At 37.4% G+C, this 14,582-nt stretch overlaps 1 protein-coding gene and 1 long non-coding RNA gene across 4 annotated transcripts in view; both read right to left on the bottom strand.

Moving 5' to 3' along the window:
* Positions 1-7,003: 7,003 nt before the first annotated feature.
* On the bottom strand, positions 7,004-8,023 carry LOC143847187 (uncharacterized). Its single transcript, XR_013234961.1, has 3 exons — positions 7,649-8,023; positions 7,402-7,453; positions 7,004-7,310 (listed from the first exon to the last, which is right to left on the bottom strand). It is a non-coding gene; the product is annotated as an uncharacterized LOC143847187 (long non-coding RNA).
* A 1,711-nt stretch (positions 8,024-9,734) lies between these two features.
* LOC143892725 (uncharacterized protein At4g28440-like) overlaps positions 9,735-14,582 on the bottom strand; it is a 69,251-nt gene continuing 64,403 nt past the window's right edge. For all 3 annotated transcript variants that reach the window (XM_077397576.1, XM_077397574.1, XM_077397575.1), the window contains exon 3: positions 9,735-10,287. In XM_077397576.1, coding sequence (XP_077253691.1) covers positions 10,097-10,287 — 191 coding nt within the window. In that variant the 3' untranslated portion in view covers positions 9,735-10,096. The remainder of the gene's footprint in view (positions 10,288-14,582) is intronic.

Here is a 14,582-nt window from a genome sequence, read left to right as displayed (position 1 = left end):
ATATTTCATGGAAAAAAAATTCATGGTTGCCAAATATGGCCTAAGTGACAGTGAGATTCTTTATCTCTTTCTTTTATAATTTTATCTGTTAGCATGTGAGTTTGGAAAGAGTGTAGAGGGTAGACTCTGATGGGTCCACTAATAAAGTGAGCAACCATGTGGATAAGCCATAACCTACTATAATTGGTAGCAACCAAACTATCACTCCAACCCATTAGAGTGTAGACTCTAATGGGTCCGTTGACACACCTAACAATGAATAGAGATTGTTTATACACCAAGCTTTGGTGTATAGTTACATAATATCAATACTAAGACAAACATTCATATATAGTAGTAGTAATCTCATCATTTTCTGACTCTGATGACCCTGTGAAATCAGGCCATCAACTCAATATCATCTTCTCTAAGCAATTAAGAGAATAAAAACAAAATCCTCTCAATGGGAAACTTGGGCTTCAATTTCTGATGAGATTTGGAAAGTCCAGCCGATTACCGAGTCATCGAGTGAGTCGTGGAAGCTGGATGATGATTACCGGGTAACTGAGTCATAGAATCTGGATATCATCCTCTGAGAGGTTGACATGCCAAAAACAAGCCTGACATTATACAGAAAAACGCAACAATTGAAGGTTTTGGTCTAGGCTTGGATTGGATGATTTGATCAATAAAGAAAATTAGCAGAATTTCCTGTCAATGCAGAGGCTGGGATCAATAGATCGTGTTCATTGAATCTACTGTTAATTAACTAAGTGGTTTATCAATTTCATAGTTCGGATTAATGGATATATGTGTGTGCGCGCAATGGCACTAAGGGGCCACGGTCACAATGAAATTTTTATTAGAATTTTTTTGAATTTTTTCCCAGATGTCTGTACCAATTAGAATAGGATTCCAAATAGGATATGCCGATTCCGATTACCAAACACAGCCTTTACCCTTGATTTTTTCTTCTGTCTTGAGCAACCACGACAGTAATAGGTGGGATATTTTATTTTATTTTTTATTTTTTTTTTGAATTTTATAATTTTGAAGATTTGGGCTTTATGACAAGATCTTCAAAAAGAATAATGTAATGAGAACTGAGAAGATGATAGAAAATAAAAAAAAGAAAAGAAAAGATAAATAGAATCATGTTTCAAGAGAAAAAAAAAATGCACTTGTGTCCTGACCATGTGTGTTTGTCTTGTGGGGCTGCTTGTTGTCTGGACAGCATTTCCCCTCAACAGTTGCTTCCTAACCTTTTGTTTCTTTCCTTCCTATAGTTGTTCGTAAAAGTTAATGAAACCTCTCTTCTCTCTCACACACACTAAAAAAAGGAAAAGAGATGATATTTTTTGTTGTCACTGATATCATATCTTCAAAATTTGGGCTCCCAAATAAAATTGGTTTTGATTCATGTATAGTGTTTTGGCCTCATTTTCATGTTTCTAAACCGAGTATGGGAAGAAAAGATAGAGATGAGAAAGAATATATTTCAATGGAAGGCCACAAAGAGCAAAAGAAAACAGAACTAGTTGCTTCCTTTTTATTTGGCTCCTAGCTGAGTGCAAAAATATCATTAATGTGGAAGTGGGGACTACAAGGCATGAGAAGACAACCTTCAAACGTATATAAGCTGCTAAGACATGGCATTACTAACATTTTTAGTTTGCATAAAGGAAGATTCAGTTATATGTCACATAGTTATGTTCTTCATGGATAACCCCTACAAAACATTTGATAAAACAGTGGTCTGGGCAATTTCACGAAAGCAATTTTGCAGCCTTTCTTTTTCATGAGATTAGTGCCAGATTTAAATGAATAAGAAACGTTCAGATATGAGGTGCCACCCATTTAAGCAATTTTGCAGCCTTTCTTTTTCATGAGAGAAGTGCCACCTAATATGAATTAAATGAATGAGAAACGTTCTTATGAGATGGCTCCTCTCTTTAAAAAGAGGGGCTGCGAAATACTATTGTGTGAAATTGCCTAATCACTCACTAGTATTATGCATGCAATATACGTAATTACCTACCATAGTTTTAAAAGATGTGATTATTAGACTTGAAAAGGTCTTGGTTTGGTCAAAATCTGTCTCTTGCCCAGTTCATGCTCGCTTGAACCATGACTTCAATTCACAAATTAATTAATCTAAAATATGAAAAACAAAAGATAAAGAATACTTCAAAAAATAATAAGAGGAAAAACGAAAAAGAGAGAGAAAAAAATGAAGAAGGAAATAGGCAATCTATTGGGAGTTTGTGACTCATTTAAAATTTCATGAATTTCATGTTGATTACTTCTCGAAGTATACAAAGGGCAAAGATAAATTCGCACCCTCTGTATGACAATTTGCACCCCTGTAATGTGGATCAACGTTAAAAAGCGTTAAAGTCTCCCACATACCCTCCTTTAAAGGGGAGCGAATTATCTTACAGAGGTGCGAATTTATCATCGCCCTATATAAATTGTAAAGGAATGATATTATTTCACTAATCTTGGATGATTACAAAAGCCCTTAATCAATGATTATATCAGCATTTAAGGGATAAACTAGGAATGAGATGGTTTCAGTTGCACCCAGTTGGGTTGGAAGTTAAGAGAAATCCTTTTTTGTTAGGCTCATGAATCAGTGATTAGCAGTAGTAGTGGTTATTCCTTTGTTTTATGTGCCATTTACCCTCGTATCTTATTAAACTCTTATCTTGTATCCTCACGAGTTTCAACATGATGCAAAGAAAAAGACCTCGGGATTCATTATTTGTGTCCATTTTTAGAGGTGTTGGTTGAGAAGGAGAGTACATAGAAAAATGGGTGCTTTAAGTTTGGATGAAGGGAGTGGGGAGAGGGCTTTTTTTTTATAATAATCTAGCCCTCTCAGTATTTTCCTGTCTTTATGATGTTGTTTTCTTTGGAGTTGATCCTAACCCTCCGATCTGCATTAGGGAAATCTTATCAGCACTACTGTATTTTGATGAGGGCACTCCTCACTTTATGAAAAGTACACTATTGCCCCCACCATAAGATGATCCAAACCGTCTATTAGATAGGCCACATCCTAAATAGGTTGTTCCCCAAAAATTATTTCCATAGGTTGATCCTAACCCTCTAACATACAGATCGGAGGGTTAGGATCAACCTATGTAAATGATTTTTGAGGCACAACTTATTTAGGCTGTGGCCCATCTAATGACTAATGGACGGTTTGGATCATCCTATGGTGACGGCCATACCGTACTTTTAATAAAGTGAGGAGTGCTCTCATCAAAATACAGTAGTGCTGATAACATTTCCCGTGCATTATTGGATAGATTTGATCGATATTGCAAAACGAGAGAGTTAGAGTAGAACATTAGTTTGTTTTAGATGAGAATTTATAAATTTAGTTTGTTTTAGATGGGGTGGCCATTGTTGTCTTATTAAGCCTATTAGTCTCCATGTCTCTTTCATTCTCATTTCTCAATCATATTAGCTAGGTGGTGACAATGCTTATAGTAATTCAACTGAAATGGAAAAGATAAAGAAGATTTGATTACGATTGTATCATATGAGTTTGAGGTTGAATTCTCTGCTGTAATGACAACCCTAATTTGCATCATTAGGGTTGTCGCAATCACAAAAGAAAAACGGGAGCCCGAGATGGACCACCCCAAGATTACCCTTTTCTTCTAAACCTCTCACCTAACCACAAATCCTAAAACTACCCTCATATGTATGCATTGGACGCTGCTTTAACTTCCTCCTTTCTTGTTTTCACTCATCAGTTATGGCAGAAAAATCTTCTGAACAACATGTTTTTAAATCATACTACTTTTGAATACATGCTAGCTATAATATTTGTTCTTCCAGTGGATCCCAGCCAAGAACATGTTGATACCACTTGGAGAGGCACTATGCATGGTTGGGTTGACCCATTATTGAAATCATTCGTCATGTGGGCCACCGGAACAGCATTTCACTCATTGTGGTTGGCACTTGGCACTTGGCTCTTGTGATGTGCGTGGGGGAGAGATAAAGCTTGTGGAATGATACCCTGGAAATCAATACATATATTAGATAAAGCTTGTGGAATGATACCATGAAAAGCAATAATTTTATACTACCTACTATCGGCCAAGATACAAATCTAAGAAGAGATGAAAAGCATTATGGATGGATCAACCCACATAATATCGACGTGATCTAAACCATTAGTCATGGGGGCCCAGTGGAAGATTCCATTGCTTTTAAAAAAAACACTCATTTCATTTGGTATTTCTAACCATTGGATCAGAGCTGTGGATCATCTACTGTGGGACGTCTTCATTGGATGTGGACAACATATTAAACACTCAAAATCCATTGATTAGGGTTGGCATTACATGCAAGATTAGATGAAGGTTAAAAATAAATTATTTAAAAACAAGTTAATTGCTTATTCCAAAATCCAAGTCCAAAGGGAACTTATGATGCTATTATTTTTAGGGTTTTTTTCTAAGAAATAAATTATTTAAGAACAAGTTAATTGTTTATTCCAAAATCCAAATCTCAAGGGATTATGATGCTATTATTTTTAGGGTTTTTCCTAAGAGTTCATGTTACTGTCACCTACTCCATTCTAGGGTTTCTACACAATCCCATATGTTTTTTATTGTCCACCTACTCCATTTTATACTCTTTTTACTTGATTAAATCAGTAAGAAGCCGTTGGAACTTAGAAGTGATCCATATGAACATGCAGAGCCTCTTATATGTAGGATGGGTCCCATCACTTCCCAGAAATGGGAAGCAGACCACTATCCCTCTGTTTATTTCTTTAAGTGGTTTCCTCTTTTCCCCCTCTATCATCATTTTTAATTTTAATTTCCTTATAATCAATTTTATTAGATACATGCTTTTGCTCAACTAATACCCTCTTTCTGGCATTATAAATCAAATTGCTTTCCTAGAGGAATATAAATGACAATTTTTCTTCCTTTCAATTCTTTAAAATTTCAGGCCTTTTTTGCTACTACAAGAATTTTTTTTTAAGTTGACCATTATCATATCATCTCAGAATATTTCTTCCATTAAGTGAATTCCATTGTGGATCCACACACTGGACAGTCCACATACTGGAGTTCTCAATGCAATAATACAAAGACACTCAAACATACTAACAAATACAATGACCCAATTCAAAAAACTAAACTTCCAAAATAACAAAAAACCCTTCACCTTTCACAAATTTTTTTGAGAAGAACACCAGGAGCCAATTTTAAATCCACCCATATCTCATAACAATGTGAGAGGAAAAAAGAAGCAAACATTAGCAAAAAGGGTAGAGGGAATTTTGAAAATAAAACACAATTAAAATCTATAACGGCTAACCATTACTCCGCCACATGAAGGGTATGGGGAAATAGCATATGTACAATTGTAAATACACCAATATTTTTCAAAGAAAAATAAATGGAAATATGTATATTCTCAAAAATACCTGAAAAGAACTAAATTTACTAATTTTTATTCAATTCAATTCACATAACAATATGCAAACCCGTGCTAATAAAAACCAGTGTTTAAAAATGAGGATGTGATGCGTTACGCGGCCAAGAAAAAATCCTTGTTGACTCGGCGGATGCAGCCAAGAATGCAGTTGACGCAATCATAAATCAGGAGAGTCAAAGGAGTTTATTGACTCTGTAGGGCAAAACGTGGAATGCAGATGTGGTGCAGCGCGGAATAGTTGGTTTGCTTCTCCTTTCTCATCCAATTTCCATCCAAAAAGGGAAAACTATGTGTTAGAATTTTCCTAATATGGTCGTAGTAGCCCTTGCATAGGCAAGAACCACCTACGTCAAATAGCAAGGGGTGCCACGTCCACTTGTCCCTTGCCAGCTTGTCAATTTTATTGGTCAAGATTTTAGTCATTTTTTAACTTTCCTTAGATTTCCTCAAATTAGAACTATTCCGAAAATGCAAGATTGTATGCATGTCTCCAAATTAAAATTATTCCAAAAATGTAAGATTGTATCTCATTAGAAGTCATCCGTTAGATTGTATGCAAGATTGGTCAAGTCAACATTAATTACCATCCCTAATTTAGATGTAAGAAGATAAACTTGCAGATTTTTCATAAAATTGCCATAGATATCCAAATTTCCATATTAAAAACAAAAAAGATGAATAAACTTTCCATAGATATCCAATTTTTTCAGGAAAAATATTTTTCATAGGCATGCATACAAAGACATTGACAGGCACAAGCTTAGGAGAAATGGGTTCTTTGAAATTCTTCTTTGTAGCGCTCCTAGTGGCAGCCGTTGCAACAAAAGAGGTTGCTTAAGCAACTAATCGTCATCCATAGTCAACGAGTTCATCCCTGGAAGTAAACATCCTATTCCATTTTTGTTTTCTATTGTCATCTCAACCTTACTACAAGAAAAGAATAGCCTTAAAAAGAGCTTTTCAATATTGATTTTTGTACTTATTTTGTATATTTTGTGAAATGATATGGACGACTTATGGTTGGATTTGTTATTTTCATATTGTGATTACACATGCCCTAAGCCCCTCGCGTGTTGCAGATACATCCTTGGATTTATATGCCTTGAATGTTGTAAGGATTGACAGTGGACGAGCAGTAGCACTGTTTTTGTCCATTAGCCTTTCCTTTCTTACCATTGAAATGGGATTATATCGTAATAAAATGAAATAAGGAATGACCATTTGAGCTTATATTTGTTCTTTTCTTCATTGTTTTTGTTAGGGAGAGAGAGAGAGACAGAAGGATCGAGGTAGTAGTTCATTTCTTTTACACTAGAGAGGGCAGCCCCAAGTTTTAAAAAAAAAAAAAAAAAGGTGGATACTTCACTTACTGTTACACAACTATATAAAAAATAAGCTAAAACCATCTCCCTTCAAGGAAAAATACACCAACAATCCTGCATTTCACAAGGCCTCAACAACGATAATATTTAGAATGATCATTCCATCTTTAAGCCTTGACTTTGATATTAACAGCATCAAGAGTGAAACAGATTGAAAACTATGAAGAGAGTTTCCGATGAAGAGTGCTTACCCTCTAGGGGGTGAAAGCATGCATTTACAATAATAGTACAAGAGTTTGTTCTCCTTAGGAGATTACAACAGATTACATCAAGTCCTAAACAAAATCTCAAGTGATATCAACAGTTACAGATTTTTGGGATTTTGGGTGATGAACTTTATCAACAGCTGCAAGAGATAAGGTAGTTGGTTTATGTGGTCTTTATCAAAGAGGCCTTCTTGCAGTAATTCTCAAGCCACTCCATCGTCACACTTTTTGGCCTTTCAAGCGGCAATCCAAGCGCTCGGTCCCATATCAGCTGCATTAGAAACATTAGATTTAGAAAAGTTTAGGAAAAGAACCCTTATCAGATAATTGATCGACCAACGATTAAAAAGGGGAAAAGGTACCTGAGAGCATATTCCTATGCTTCTTGAGACACCAAAAAGAACAGTATAATACCTGCCCAGGAATACATTTCAATTAATATCATCTCAGCTTTTGATTTCAAGTTACAAGAGTGGCATCTGGAAAGGAATAACGTTGACTGTTTCTATTTACACAAAAATTGCACCCAAACGGACCATAAATCCATGAAAATTTTCAGTCATCATTCATGCATTGGTAATGTTGTTGAGTGAGGACAGGACTCCCTACCTTGCTTCAGTTAAACCAAAATGGTTCAACAGCACCCCACTATGAGCATCGACATTAGGCCATGGATTCTTGACCTGTAAGAGGCCCAAAGTTCACATATAATACATGACAGAGGAGTTGAACTCGCAGCAGAAAAAGTGAATGATTGATTCCAAAAGTAATCGTTTCTTGTTCAAAAATTAATTTTCTCTTTGATAAAGCAAAAGCAAATTCACGAATTAAAAACAATAAATAAAAGGAACTAAAAAAACCCAACCCATTCTGAGATTGGTGTTTCTTCCTCATCTCCTGCATCCTTGTACTGTGACAATAGAGCAACTATTCATATCGCCTCAAATCCAGTCTTTCATGAGAGGACAAAGCATATTGAAGTGGATTGTCAAAGCATATTGAAGTGGATTGTCTTTTCATTCATGAGAAGATTGTTTTCCCAAAATCAACAAATTATTTTAATTGTATCCCACTTGATGAGTGTTCATAAATCCATAAAAAATAATTGCTTTCTCATAGTTAAACTAAATAGAATGTAATTGTCCATGTCTACAGATATTTGTGGAAAATTAAACAAACCACTTTTGCCTAATTGTTTAAAACAGGGGTGGGCCCACATTTTCGGGGTGGTCCTAAGCATTCAGGCCTCATCATGGATGGTGTGTACCAAAAATCAGCTCCATTGGATCATGTTAGGATGTCCATTTGTGGAGGGGAAATAGACATACTGTTTGTCCACAAATTTGGCCATTTTTTCAGCAGATTTTGTCTTCATTCATAGGGTGGCTGCTCTGACATGCAACATGCCATCCGCGAAATGCATTCTGTAATAATTAATGCTCTATAAATTTTGGGATTTGCTAAGGACCGTCGCAGAAGGCATTTCACGGGATGGCTGCTGCATTAGGAGCAGACACCTCATATGAATTAAATGAATAAGGCAAAATCTGTTGAAAAATGAGCCTATGTTGCTGCTCTCTCATGCAGCAGCCAGCCCATAAAATTTCTTATGCGATGGTCCCTAACAAATCTCATAAATTTATTATCTCGTATATCTTATGTTCAGACCATGAACCAGTTCCGATGCTGATAATTTATACAATGGGATTTGGAAGGCACCATTGCATAAGGCATTTTGCACTTGGGCTGTTTCAGAGAGCAGCCACAGAGGCTCAGATTTTGTCTTATTCATTTAATTCACCAGAGGTGGTTCTCACATGCAACAGCCCAAGTGAAATGCATTCTGCGATGGTCTCCCAGCCAAAAACAACTCGGAGCTATTGCGCAATAGCACAGCCGTTTTATTGTTGGGCAGAGTAGTACCACGATGGAATTTCTTAAACGGAGAAGAATACCTTTGTTTGGATAAGGGATGATTAATGTACTACTCAAAACTCACGATCCAAGAAAATAGATGAAGTTTCGCCACCAAAAAAAAATATGTGCGGGACTGATTTATGGATCTTACAAGGAAACATGTAAAGCACATACAAGTGAACAATAATGAAGTAGAAAGCAGCAACACCAAACTACAGCCTAAAGTGGGAATAGAAGGTCGTGGGAGAATTAATTGTCACATGTTTAGTGATAAGAGGGCATGGTCACATACAACACCTATCTGATACCAACAATATTAATTATTAGAGCCCGCCCAACTGTAGCCTAAAAAGGATCAAGAAGGTGTGACTACAAAACTAAAATTAACCCGAGGATTCAAGAAATAAAACAAGGAAACCTCTGAGATAACCCTAGAGAAATATTCCTAAGATCTGGTGAACGTGTACTTAAGAATTAAGAATGGTAATTTGATCTTTTTCTCTTTTGCAAAGAAGAACAAGTGAGACAGATCAAAGAAAATTTTTCATTAATAATGATAAAAGAGTTCTTTTTGGGTCAGACAGTACACCATACTAATAGGGACAAATAGTTGAATATTTTGATCCAGTCATTTTTTTTTAATGATGTTTTGATCAAAGTCCTTTCTTCTTTTAGATTGATTCAGTACAGTTTAGAAGAGTCTGCCATAGATTATTAAGAAAGCCAGAACAAAAAATAATAGCTGAGAAGAGATTTGGCAGTTGGGAAACAAAGAAAATAATAAAGTAGAACTATATTGCATGATATTTTATAATTCAGAAACAATTACGCAATCATAATTTGCTGTCCTAAATAAAACATCCAAAAGCATTAGGTAAGAAGTAAAATATCCAAGCATGTTTTACAGGGAATTGCTTATTATGCGCAATCATGGCCAACTAGAGGATACCAAGATTTGATCAACTCCTCTTGGTAGCTTGCTTCATGATTGTACAATCCAACACCCTTTGGCTGGGCAACTTCACAAAAGCTGCCCAGAAAAACATAAATAGCACTTGCGAACCTTCAAGAAAACACAAAATCGCATCATTCTTTTCCTTCCCTTGATGTTTGGGTAGTAAGAGGCAGCAACTATCTACGTCACTCTTCCACAACGTTCACCAGTTCATATTCCACCAGCGATATGTTGTTCTCTTCTTTTACTGTAAAATCAGCTGGATCTGTTACTTCAACACGGCCCCATTTGTCTACAGCAAGCCTCATTGATCCCTTGAACATGTCAATTTTTGCGTTCCTCAGTATCACAGTCGTATCAGGCTTCATCAAGTCCACTGAACATAACACATGTACCATATAAGGAACCCAGAGCAGCACGAATAATGTCATGGAAGATTGGGTTAACCATGTTTGAAATTATTTTTTTCATGTTTTTGTGAGAATCTAGAAAATATTAGTGGGTGTAACGGGCATACAATCATTGTTTGTACAATCATGTTTGCATGCAAAAGAGTTGTGTGGCTTCCAAAATGAGCTTCCGTCCATTGCCCACGAATGTGTTTACATTTTGCAGGCTATTTATGGTTTAAGGTACCCTCTGTAGAAATAAATACAAAACAAAACAAAATTGAAGTCTTTCATATTATGTGGCTTCTATGTTTTAAACTACATGTAGCAGGTAGATTCAAACCAGAAAATCAGAGCAGATTAATAACTAGCAGATGCAGACAGAAAACAATTTAATGACAGAGCTCTGCACGGTCAAAGCATGATTTACATGCACAAGCAAAGCATGCCTGTCAAGGACTGGACAAACATTTCTGATTGTGAGCATGCATATATAACAGTTGGTAACAGCTGAAATATTCTTGGAACTTAGCAGAAGGTCATATGACATGGCAGAAACTCATTTCAAAACAAGCCAAAATGATAGGAAAAAACAACCATACACCTAATGATTTCTTTACATGCATGGGTGAGTATAGATGGAGGAGAATGTGGTCGATGGATTCAGTGCATGTCCAGAAGGGGGCATGCTTGCACCTTTCATTGAGTATGCGAGTACCCACTGTCCACCCACAGAAAAGACTGAAGAAATAAAAATGATACAGGAGCAGTACTAGCAGGGAGACAGTCGAAGTCAGTTCCATGTAAACATAGTATGCCAAAATAAATTCCAACCAGGTATCATACAAACTTGCCATTTGAGGATCTTGGGTTGTAGAACAACAATCATTACTTAGTGGATCAATGAGCGACTTTGCCTGTTATAAATAAGTGGCATTATTTTTTGAATGATGATGAATCCACTAAATCTCAAAGGCTCAAGAGGAGACCGAGGAGATCTCAAAAAACAATACAAGATTCATTTATGGAGAATTTATGGAGCAAAGCAGGGATTAAGCTGCAATTCGATAGCACAAATTATTCCCAAACAGACGGATAAAAGAAGTGATCAATCACGGCTTGGGACATTGGTTGAAATGCTTAGCTAGCAAGGAACATCACCAATGGAACTTAATTCTACGCATAGAAGAGTTTACATATTACAGTTCCATCGCATGTTCCTTTGAGATCAACCGTGGTCACCCCATTCCAAACCTCCTAAGTCATGCAGTGTCGAGGCTACTGTCTTCGTCCGCTACATCAAGAAGGTAGATCACGAGGGCCCAGGGAGTAGCAAGGACTGAGTAATGAGAATAATGAGTTGGTCGCTGATCAGCTTCAGAAAGATCACTTCTAAATTATTGAGGATCTACCAATGGCGTTCCTTCGATGTGATCACAAAGACATCCTCTGATAGACTGTTCATGGATAGACGACCTCATGAGGACCTGTACCAACATATTACAGACATCTACTCGACGGAGCCAAGTTCTTCCCACATGGGGGAAACAAATGTGACCTAACAGCCTTGGTATTAGTTTTTTTGTAGACATGCGTTTATTTAATTTAGGACTTTATTTTTTTGCTACATTTGATTGGTCCTAGAAGTGGGGGGGTTTGTCCACATCAACCCTATGGCTCACTATCTCACCCATTATACTCATGGCCTGCCATTTAATACCCTAAACCCTTCTTCAATCCTATTGGTCCTTTCCCATGACCCACCACCATAGTTGTCAACCCATGACTCGACTCGTGACTCGATTTCTTAATTTTATGACTCATGACTCGACTCGTGACTTAAAGAGTTTTTGACAAGATTGAAAATTTAGTTGAAAATAATATAATTATATATCAAAAGATGAAGCATGTAAAAAAAATATAACCCAATAGTACATAGATAAAGCACTAAGCCAAAAATATAAATAACTATATGCTTGAAACTTGCATGCACAAAAATAATTAAGTTCTAAGTTCCAACTTCCAAGTTTTCAACCATCAAAACAAGAAAGCCCGGGCCCGCCGAATCGACTCGTAAGAGTCTTATTTTTTTGAGTAGGCTCCCAGCAACTCGTTTGAGTCACCAGACGACTCTTCAACAGAGGCGAGTCACCCATGCGACTCGCCTCAAAAGCCCAGCGACTCGACTCGACTCTACTCTGGAACTGACTTGTACGAATTGTAAGAGTTTGACAACTATGTGCACCACTTCTTTCTTTCTTTTTTGAAAATGAACTATGCCCACTAAGGGTGTCAATTTTGGCTCGGGCTCGGAAGCTCGCTCGAGCTCGGCTCGAATCCTTAACGAGCTGAGCCCGATTTAGGCCAGGCTCGGCTCGGCTCGTTAAGGCTCGTTAAGAATTTAATATATTTAAATATATATATTATATATTAATATATACATTAAAAGGGTTGTCCATGGAGTGAAAGGGGGGGGGGGGGGGGGGAATATGTCACTTCATTTTAGGAACCCCATTTGTTACTAGGACCACCCCCCATAGTGTAAAAAAAGTAGTCAAATTACACTAGTAGAGCTGTCTAGGGAAGATGAGGGGTGTGAGCATAATATAACCCGAGCTCGGTAAGGCTCGCGAGCCTGGCCGAGCCTGACCGAGCCCGAGCCTCACTTGTGAGCTTAACGAGCCGAGCCGAGCCTGGCCAAGCTCGGCTCGGCTCGTTTACACCCCTAATGCCCACCACTTAAACATTAAAAATCTATTTATATCTTATTGGGCCTTACCCCCATCTCTCTCAATCTTTATCCTTTTTTTTCCCTTTTTCTTTTTTTTAGGGGGGGGGGGGGGGGGGGCGCATCGGCCCTCACTCCTCACTCCCTATTTCTTTCTCCTCTAGTACCCCCTGCCTACTAACTTCGACTAGAGGACCAAGGCACGAGTACCAGCACACCCACTCTCACGTACTACCATATTCTCCCTATTCTCCTTTATTTTCCCCATATTTCACTCCACCTTTTATCCTTCTCATCATTCCCCTCGCCACAAACATTATTTAACCTTTCCCATCTATTTTCCCATACACTATCATAACACTAGCCCATAATAAGCCCATACCTTGGCTTTCGACCTTGAGGTTGGAGGCTCGATCCCAACTTACCTACGAAAAAAAATAATAACCCCATACCTTGGTATCATAAGCTACGACCATTTTCCTTCCCTTTTTGTATTGTTTTGAGTCATAGTTAGATTTATAACCTAGAGATTAGATAGAGGGTGCTTGGATAACACCATTGTGGAGGGCGATTCACTCAATGTGATTCGTTGGTTGAAAAGGGTGATGTTGCCTCCTTGGAGTTTTTTATCCTTTTTTTATGACATTGAGGATCTAATCTTGGGTTCGGCTATTGTCTTCGATCACGTGCGGAGGAGTGCTAATGGGGACGCGGATGCGTTGGCTAGAAGTGGGGTTGGTCGTATGGAGTTGGAGTTGTTTGATTTTCTCCCTCCGTAGTTTATTCTGTATTTTTTGTATTTTGTATTTTTCCTTCCTTTTTCTTCCCTGTACATGTGGGTGCGGTCCATCTCGGTCACCCCCTTCTTTTAATGATATCTCTTTGCCATTTCAAGAAAAAAAAAAACCTAGATCTGATTTTGAGATACATTATTTAATATCTGATTTATTTCCATTAGCTAGTTGTTTTATTTATGGACTTGATGTGTGGAATTTGCATGAGCTGAATTGTTTTCTATTTGATGAATGAATCCAATGGTTAGGGTTTCCTACAAAACCCTAGATGTAATTGGTTCTTATGTGATGTTTACTCTATTTTGGTAATATTAGTTTTGGCCTATGTTTTTTTTTTTTTGAATGACAAATGACTATTAAAAAAGAGAAGCATAACTGAGACGGTTGGAAATACAGACAGAAACACTGAACAAACAGAACCAAAAAAGAAAATCAAGGGGGCACCTCATCAAAGATTTCCAAACTCGTCGGAAATACAGACAGAAACACTGAACAAACAGATCCAAAAAAGAAAATCAAGGGGGCACCTCATCAAAGATTTCCAAACTCGCCCTATCAACTCCAGTACGGGTGAGGCAATCCGCATTCTATTAGTTGATCTCCTTATGTACTGAAAACGAACATTGAAACCCTTCACTCTGTCCCAAATCTCCTCGATCATATCCGCGGTCCTCCACGGGTGAGAGATGCTCTCAAGTCATAACCGCTATCCAAATTATCAAGAAATCTAATGCTTCAACTTATTTGACCTTTTCAAGAT

This window comes from Tasmannia lanceolata, unplaced genomic scaffold (genome assembly GCF_043159265.1).
Source record: "Tasmannia lanceolata isolate RefF3 unplaced genomic scaffold, GAP_Taslan_0.1 ptg000015l, whole genome shotgun sequence".
NCBI classification, from domain to species: domain Eukaryota; kingdom Viridiplantae; phylum Streptophyta; class Magnoliopsida; order Canellales; family Winteraceae; genus Tasmannia; species Tasmannia lanceolata.
Note: the sequence above shows the minus strand (reverse complement) of the source record. Positions and strands in the feature narration are given on the sequence as shown.